At 35.7% G+C, this 9,632-nt stretch overlaps 1 protein-coding gene across 18 annotated transcripts in view; it reads right to left on the reverse strand.

Annotated features, from left to right (window-relative positions):
- Positions 1-9,626, reverse strand: part of Dlg1 (discs large MAGUK scaffold protein 1) — a 200,423-nt gene extending 190,797 nt beyond the window's left edge. For 17 of the 18 annotated variants that reach the window (XM_019207498.2, XM_033762563.1, XM_010624051.3 and 14 more), the window contains exons 1-3: positions 9,360-9,626; positions 8,972-9,023; positions 8,188-8,319 (exon numbers count right to left, since the gene is read on the reverse strand). In XM_019207498.2, coding sequence (XP_019063043.1) covers positions 8,188-8,319; positions 8,972-8,990 — 151 coding nt within the window. In that variant the 5' untranslated portion in view covers positions 8,991-9,023; positions 9,360-9,626. The remainder of the gene's footprint in view (positions 1-8,187; positions 8,320-8,971; positions 9,024-9,359) is intronic. The other variant, XM_010624035.1, reaches the window with a different exon arrangement.
- Positions 9,627-9,632: the final 6 nt, after the last annotated feature.

Raw genomic sequence — 9,632 nt, forward strand, 5'->3', positions numbered from 1 at the left:
TTTGACAAAGGGGTAAAATAAGGAATGCTAAATAGAAATACATACATAAATGCAATATTTACTTCAGAAATATTACTAGTCTTAAATGTACCTAGGAAAACATTAATGAAACTACAGAAAATCTGTGTCATATAAACAGTCATTTAAAATGGTACAAACCAGGCCAGTGGTTCTGCTGCCTGACTCGCAAGCACAAAGACCCAAATTTGATCCGTGGTACCACAAACAAACAAACAAACAATAAATAAAATGGCACAAACCCCAAAATGTCCACTGATGACTACAGGGAAGTAAAAATAATTACATAGTTCAGAGAAGTCACACTACATATATTTATATAAATTCAACTACAGTACCACACAAACATAAGCAATTCTGTCAGTCCACCCAAAAGTAAATGTCGCAAATAAAAAATGAGAAGGGAGCTGGACACTGGCACACACATGCAATCCCATGTACTCAGAATAATTAGGAGAGAGGACAGCAAGTTTGAAGCCAGCCTGGGCAACATGGTAAGACTGCGTCTCAAAAACACAAAAACAAAAAGAAAAGAACATTCCTTCAGGCAGTCTCAGTTTTCAGGCGACTCGTGATGTGAACTTTTGCTACATTTGATTATACAGAGTCAGTTGTTCAAGTATGTGTTTTACACATGGTCACTTAAGCACAAGCCAACTACTTCATCAGGTGCTCAGCTGAAAAAACAGTAACTCCACTAGAGGAAAAACACAATGACAGAGTAAAATTCCTGATTTTCCAGGAAAATTTTAACTATATACAAATTTATCACCTTACACACTGATTTTAAATATCAATTTGTTTGTAAGGAACAATTTCATTTATTGTTTTATTTGTGTAGGAAGTTTATTTTGAAATATGAAAGGGTATGTATATACACACAAAATAACATTCTAGAAGGATATTCATTCTGTGGATGAAGTGTAAGGTTATCACTGCTGTCACCCAGTTTTTACTTATGATACCTTATATACAATATAGCTATCTGATCTTAATCTTTGATGTGGAGCATGCATTATCTTTACAATACATTCCATTTTGGAAGTCTACTGGGAAGGCAACTAAAGGACCAAAGAACACTGAAATATGACACTGCCATTTCAAAGGGAAGAAAACTATCTCAGTTCACTGAAAATAAGTACGATGATTTTATGCACCAAAATATAGTACAATAGTCAAATGTACTCAAGCACACTCAGCTGCCTTCTAAACCAACAAACATTATAAATCCCCCAAACAAAAGGAGTATCATATAAAAGTACACTATGCATCATAAACAATGTGTATCTTTGTAGTAGAAACAAGCAAGATGTCAATCTGGTGTGCAAAACTAAATCATTTCACACCTGTAACACCAGCACATGGGAGGGCTGAGGCAGGAGGATCTCTCAAGTTCAAGGCCAGCCAGAACTACATAGTGAGTTCAAGACCAGTCTAACTACATAGTGAGAGAGAACTTGCCTCAAAAAAAACCCATAAATAAATGAATAAATAAATTCAATACTTTAAACACTAATTCAACTAACAATCATACAGGACTCACATGAATACATACTCTTTAAAGCAAGATGCATACCAAAATGAACCAAACCAAAGCATTTCTGAGAAATGGCTGATTGCAGGCCAGGGCAGAGTAAGAACAGTATAAACCTGAAATATCTTGTTATGCCAAAAATTAAGTACATAAAAATTGATGGTATATGTCATAAAAGCACAAAAGCATGCTTGAGATGCACCCCATAGCTAAATCTGAGACAATCTGAATAACAAAATGAGTAAGGAAGTTAACAAATGACAAACTAATGAAAGAAACAAACCTCCAAGTTCACTACAGGCAAATATTCAGAGAATGAGAGCTCCTGACCACAGTATAATGCCAAGTGTTAATTGGAAAGTGAAGAAAAGAGCTGCTGATAGAAAACAACACAGAAAAAAACTACTTCAAGCAAAAATCAACAATGGGTGCTAAATATAGGTGGAAATTTTGCTGCAGAGCAAGACATATATATGGTTTTAGTGTCTTCCCTACATATGGCTTGTAAGATCCCAGGGGCAAAATGCCTAGAGTAACCAGACATGTAATTGGGTGGTCAAAATGAACATTAGAAAGAAGAGCAGATGATAACGTGTTCCTCTGCATATGAAGAACCGTAAGGTGGGAAACAAAACAAGATTAGAGGGGAACTGTATTCCTCAAAAACATCAGTATTATAAGCCGGGCATGGTGGTGCACACCTGTAATCCCAGCACTGGGGAGGCTGAGGCAGGAGGATTACTGTGAGTTTGAGACCAGCCTGGGCCACATAGTGAGTTCCAGGTCAGTTTCAACTACACAGTGAGACCCTGTCTCAAAAAACAAACAAACAAACAAACAAACAAACAAAAATCAGTATTATAAAAGAAAGAAAATGTGAACTATCCCTGGATTAAAAGGCAGTAAAGAGATATAACTAAATATAATATCCGGACATAGTCTGGATCCTGTACTTCAGAAATATTTCACCCTACATACATAAGATGATTTAGAAGAAATATTTATAGATGCATTTACATCTCTTTAAATCCAAAGTTCTAAGTAGAATTCAAATTCAACACAAAACAGTTTCAGAATTGCAGTAAGAAAAACTATTAGCAAATAATTAAATCTAATTAAATCAAAAACACTAGATGAAAAGTTCATAAAATTTTAGCCAACAGTTTATCTTGTCATTTTCCTCATTCAAACTTAAGTCTTCAAAGTTGTAACTCACTGAAGTGAGCTACATACTAAATACAACATCAGTTACAATAATTAGCAAACAAAGATAAACCTAAGAAATGTTGATATTTTACCAATATACTTGGAAGTCTTTAATTGATTACTAAGCAAAACACTTCTCAAAATGTATAAATTCCATCCATATACAGTTAACTCATCATTACAAATATTCTTCTTCATGTGACAACTGTTTAATAAAGTATTATTGGATGTGGGGATCTAGCTCAGTGGCACCGTGCCTGCCTCGCAAGCACAAGGTCCTGAGTTTGATCCCTGGTGGTGGTGAGGGTGGGGATAGGCAAAGGACTTAAAAGACCTTTCTCCAAAGATGACATAAAAATGGCCAAAAGACATATGAGAGAAACTCAACATCACTAATCATCAGATAAAAGCAAAAATGGGGTACCACCTAATAATACCTGTAAGGATGGACATCATCAAAAGGACAAGAATAAATACATGTCAGCGAGAGTGAAGAGAAAAGGGAACCTTGGAACACTGTTGGTGGAGATTTAGGTTGGTACAGCCATATGGAAAACAGTACCAAGATTTCTAAAGAAAATAAAAATAGAACTACCCTGCAATCCAGCAATTTTGCCTTGAGGTATAGGTGTACCCAAAGGAGATGAAATGAAATCATAGCCTTGAAAAAGATTGTTCACTGTAACATTGTTCACAATAGCCCAGAAATGGAAACAACCAAAATGTCAATCAACTAATGGATTAAGAAAACATGGTACATATACATGTACGGACTCATGCACACAAATATTATTCAGCGTTAAAACAAGGAGATCCATTTGCCACAACATTGGATAGACCTGGAGGACATTATGCTAAGCAAAATAAGCCAGATAGAGAAAGAAAAATATTACAGAATATTGAAGAAAAAAAGATAACGTTTCATTCACAGAAACTGACGTGAGATGGGGGGGTGGTAGTGAGAAACAGTGAAAGGATACAAAATACTAAATATGTAGAATGAAATAACTTAAGTTTTAATATTCATCAAGACAACTAAAGTTAATAAAGTTGTACAGTTTTAGGGAGTTTTGTTAGAATTTAGTTGCCTGACACAAAACAATATGAGATGATAGATATAAATCTATTTTACTCTAGCAAACATTTTACTATGTACATGCAACCCATAAATTCATTCCATAAAATATATATTACATTTTTAAAAATCAATTTTAAAAATCAATTTTTAAAAAAGCTTATTATTTATCATAGATAAAATATGCAAATCATATGGCTCCTTATTCCAGTCTCTCAAGCCAGCCTGATCTTCAGCTAAGAATCCTGGTCACAAGGAAAGCAGATTATGTTCCCTGATCCCACAAGAAATAATTGCAGGGGTCTAGACTGGTATGAAATCTCCAAGGACTACCAGGGTCATCTGGGATCCTAGATACCTCAGAATAAGGAAGGACCTGAAATTGCTCCATAGCAATTTCCTGAAAATCTGGGCTCCAAAATTATAAAGCCAGCTCCAGTGTACTTTACTCACATGATTTTTTAAATATAAGTACAGAAACTGTAAATACAAAATCAGATATATTGAGTCCTCAATTGCTCTTACCCAACTCAGAGAATGAAATTAAGCAGGATTTATCTCCCATTTATACAAAAATAATCACCAGTTTTTTTTTGGTACAGGGGATCGAACTTGGGACGTTCTGCTTGTGAAGCAGGTGGCAGAACCACTGAGCTAAATTCCCAGCCCCAGATATGTTTGAGGAATAAATTTCAAATAAATATGCAGCTCATTTTTTTAAGGCATACCTTCATACACTTGGCTCTAAAGAGACTCAAAAATGAATAAAAACTTTATTGTTTTTAGCAATTTTTAAATCTTCCAGTCATCATTTAAGGATACTACCAAGCATAAGAGATAGAAAAATGATTTCTATATTTCATTAAATTTAAAATATCATCAATTATAAATTGCACCATTATTTTATGTGTTTAATACAAAAGTCAATTTAAATTGATATGTACCATTAAAATGTATCTTAAATTCAGAGCTATTAAAATATTTAAAAATTGGTATCATAACACAGTTGCAATGCAGTATGTACATACTTGAATCTCTGAATAATGCCCCCAACCAGAAACCTAATCTATACATCAACTACGGGGGGGGGTGATAATATTTTTGTAACACCAAAATCCCTAAAGCCTCAGACAAACCTTCCTTAAAAGTCAACATAAACTACCAGAATCAATAATCAAAGAATCAATAATCAATCTTAATGCAAATACAAAGACACTCAGCTTCCCAACAAATAACTAGATAATTCACTATAGTCTAAGCAAATGATTTCAAAACTATACAAGTCAAGAACCTAACTAAACATCCCTGGAATCCCAGCACCTAGAAGGCTGAGACAGGAGGATTGACAGTAATTAAAAAGCCAGCCTGGGCTACACAGTGAGTTCAAGACCAGCCAGAATTACTGAGCAAGGCTCTGCCTCAAAAACAAAACAAACAGGGCTTGGGATTTAGCTCAGTGGCACCATGCCTGCCTTACAAGCACAAGGTCCTGAGTTCAATCCCCAGTACCAGGGAAAATAAACAAACAAAAAAACACCTAAAAAACAAAAGAACCTAAACACCAAATGACTTTCTGAATAACTCAGTTGGCTGGGACCTATGTATCCTTTTAGTCCTTAAACAGCACACAGGCATTACCTTAGAACACTGAGTGCCACCTACTAATAGAAAAAAAGTTAATTCTGGAATTATATACTATGAACACAGTGGACTAGTTTTTAATTTACAGCAACTTATAGATTTAAAAAACCTTATCACATCTTTTCAAAAACAATGACAAAGAGCAAAGCAGAAAGAGAGAAGATCGTGTGGGCCTAAAAATTTTCAGAAAGAGAAGCAAACACAAGAGAATGCATTTATTAATTTAGCATTATCAATAATTAATTCAATTACAACATGAAAACACATAAACATCTCTACTAAATTTACCTACTTCAAAATTCCTAAAGCCTATTACTTTTCCTACACCAAAATCTGATACATCCTATAAAACATTAAAATATAAGCGTAAGTATTAAAGTAAATTCACAATGAAAATTATACAGGACAAAGAAGATCCATAAATGCAAACTATCAAAATCCAATTATGCATTAAGAATAAACATTCAAAATAGGCAATACAGAATATGTAAAAAGTGCCCATAAACATAGCAAGTCCATCTCCAACCAAAGGGAAAACATAAGGATAAACTTAGTTACTTCACTAACAACTTGATTTTAAGTCATGGCCATCCCATATAGTAAGACTGCAGTATTACTAGGTAATGTATATATGTAAACAAGGACATTAAAGTCATATTGCTTCATGCAAAAAGTGACCCTACTAAATAAAAATAAAATTTAATGTTGATAGAGAAAATCAAATAACTAAGAAATTAACTTTTTCTTCCTTTTTGATTTTTTTTTCAGAAGGCTCAATCTGATTATCTACTTGGACATTAAGCCTTAGAGTTTAGAAATTCAAATACCAGAAAAGGTCCACTAGTGTAAACAAAAATGACCAAATGTTCATAATTTTGAAGATGAGTAGTGGGTACATTGGTAGCTCATTATATTGTGCTCTCTACTCTTAATGTATGCTTTGCATCTTAGATCAGAGCGTAAAGTGAAAGAAATAAGACAAACAAGCTTAAATATTGCATGGTTTCTCTTACATGAGGAACACAAATTATAAATAAAGAGTAAAATAAAAGATAATAGGAAGTACCAAGATAGAGCTTTCTCAGATGGAAAGTGGATCAAGAGATGGAGGGAGTAGGGCAGGAAGGGAGGAAAAGGGGCCAAAAAAAGGGATTAAGACAGTTACATACACGTGCCAACTCCATGCAGGGAATGTAAACATTATGCATGAACACATAAACTAATAAAAATATTTTGCAATCCATAGTAATGTTAAGTCTATACTTTTTGCAGATACACCAAGCAGTCTTCTTAAAAATCTTTAATTCTAAAACAAATTTAATAGAAAGCATCAATTTATCAGTAACTTACTCGACAAGGTACAACAACTTCAAAGTAGTGTTCAAATCACACTAATAATTAACAATAGACACAGAGGCACATCTGCTTAGAAGTCACTAAGGAAATTATGCAATTAACTGTATGTCTTTTTGTTTTTAAGTTATATCATCAATTATTATTTAAAACTTCATTCTTAAAACTGGAAGGAATATTTTCTAGTGCAGCAGTCTGCAAAATTTTCAAAGTACCTGGAGAAAAGGACCAGCAATGGATCACTTGTTTCAGATATCAGGATTGTGCGTACATTTTCTTTTTTAAAAAGTTATAGCTGCTTTTAAAAGAAAAGGGCTTAACAGTCCATTGTTTCATTTCACTATCTACAGCCTAAAGGCAATACAACGGCCCAAGAATGTTAAATGACTTGTACAATATTCAATTACTGTCGCCTTCTAGAATTGATTTCAGGACTGTTGACTACTTGCCCAATTCTCTTTTAAAGCAATACACCACCTTAAATTTAAGTTACAGTTAAGAATAAAGTGCTTCATAAGAAAACGAAAAAATGGAAGCAAAGTTTTTGTAACTAGGGAAAGGTGGAGGAAGTGAAGGAAGGGCAGCGGTATGGCAAAAAAATAAGAACCAAGATCTGTCATGTAAAGGTTCAAGATCTGAATGACAAATGTAACTGTAGTGTATACTTAAAAAGTACGAATAAACTTAATGAGAAAAAAAAAGAATAAAGTGCTTCAATTTTTTATATGTAAAATAAGTTTATTAGACAAGATCATCTCTCAGATAAGTTTCTGAGTCTAAATTCTGACATTACAAATGGCAAATTTAACAGAGGTCCACATGAAGGGAATGAATGAATGAATGAATGTTCTCAAACACAGAGGAACCCTTCAAACATTTTCAAAGACCCTAAAGAAATACAAGTCAACCACAGAAACAAGCTGGCACTAAGTCAGTTATTACCTTTGGGTCCAAAAAACATTTCTATAACTTCCCCAACTTTTAACAGTGTGTCTAGGATACTAAGAACAGTAATTCTAGGATATGAAACAGTGTTCTCAAAGACCATTAAAATAATCATACTAAAAGGTTTTTTTAAAATTATTATTTGATATTTTAGAAAGAATACTGACCTAACTATAAAAACATACAACTGGGGCTGGGGATGTAGCTCAGCGGCACAGTGGCTACCTGGCAAGTGTGAGGACCAAATTTGAATCCTAGTACCAAAAAAACACCCATACAAAACTCTACGAAGATGTTCAAGTTACTGAGTGCCTCATAAAGAACAAAGCACATTCTTCTCTTAAGTTTAAAGTAACTGAATTCAGACAAGCTTTACATCTAACACAAGTGACCACAATAAAGTTTTAATTCTCACCTATTAAAGCCTGAAAGAGGTTGCTCTGAAATATGTTGATAACTCGTTCTATGGAACCTCTGAGCTGTCTATCTTCAGTTTGGCTTAGTTTAGAACGATACTCTTCCAAAAGATGCAACGCTCTCTGGGTATCTGAGAAGAAAAGAAGACTAGTGAAAAGTGCGTACATTTACAACAAAGTATTATATGTTGACACAAATGATTCTATAAGACATCTAAATAGTTTCCAAATCCTTCAGGTCAACTGCTGTCGCTAGGTTCACTACACATATTCCCTAGAATGGCAAGAAAATTTTAAAAACATATTAAGTAGAAAAAGGAGCAGCTAAGCAGTTTGCAATAAATGTGGACTGGCAGTTTACAACAGTAAAACACCATTTGATCAAAGTATTAGCAATCTAGTTTCAGATTACCTAACAGGCCAAAGCAAATTATCTACAATATGTCATAGTCCTATTTTTAAGTTTCAAAACACTAGTTCTTAGTATCCCAGTTGCTGACAAAACGACCAAAGTGAAATACTAACACATCAATTTAGTTTTTAAAGACATGGGGGGCGGTGTTTCTCTAATTACTGGAGAGATGTCATCATGAAAGTAAGTTTAACATACACTTAGGTATTTCCATCGTCTTAAACGCTGCTTAGACGCCCTACGCAGTAAAGGAAGGTCCTGGCTATCTCATTCAAGTTTCAAAAACAGTTTTAAAAACAGCAATCACTGACAAACTGACAAACGATGGGAAAGAAAGCAACATTCACAAGAGTTCTGAGATAAATTCTTACCTTGCTTCCGGACCGGCATTTTTCTCCGGGAATCAGGAAGATGTTCGCACACCTTTAAATACACAAACAGAAAAGGAAAAAAAGAACTAAAGAATCGAATTGTGGCTAAAGTACTATTTCCCCTAAATCTCCAGAAAACTCCCAGTCCTAGCTGAAAAGCCCACCTTCCAAAGTTTTCCAAAGTGAAAGAAAGAGCCTCAAAGCCCAGGAAAGTCAGTACACAAAAAGCTGCTTCCTAGGGGTCGGTAGCCCTACCGATCTGGAGCTGGCACAAGTCTTACTTTCAAATTCTTCTCTAGGTCTTCCCCCTCCCCAAAGAGCACTAGAAACCTGGAAGAGAGCCCTCCCCAAACCCCGCAACACCGGCCCAAGTACCCAGTCTCCCCACCTGCTTCGGGGGGCGAGTAGGTGAGGGGCGCCCCAGTTCCGTCTCAGCACTTAAGAGTGCGCACGAAGGGTCTCAGCCTCGAGTCCTCGCCCCGCCCGCACCCCCTCCCCTCGTTTGCCTTGCTTCTCGCCCTCCGGCTCCGGGCCACTCTGGCGAGGACCGTACAGGACCGCAGCCACTCTTCGCGACGCCCTCGAGCCCCACATGCACACCTCCGCCGGCCCCCACACCTGCGGCGCGGTCACAAAGTTCCCGCGGGCAGCAGGAACGGGC

Source organism: Fukomys damarensis, unplaced genomic scaffold (assembly GCF_012274545.1).
Source record: "Fukomys damarensis isolate Sample0158 unplaced genomic scaffold, DMR_v1.0_HiC HiC_scaffold_12, whole genome shotgun sequence".
In the NCBI taxonomy this organism is placed as follows: Eukaryota; Metazoa; Chordata; class Mammalia; order Rodentia; family Bathyergidae; genus Fukomys; species Fukomys damarensis.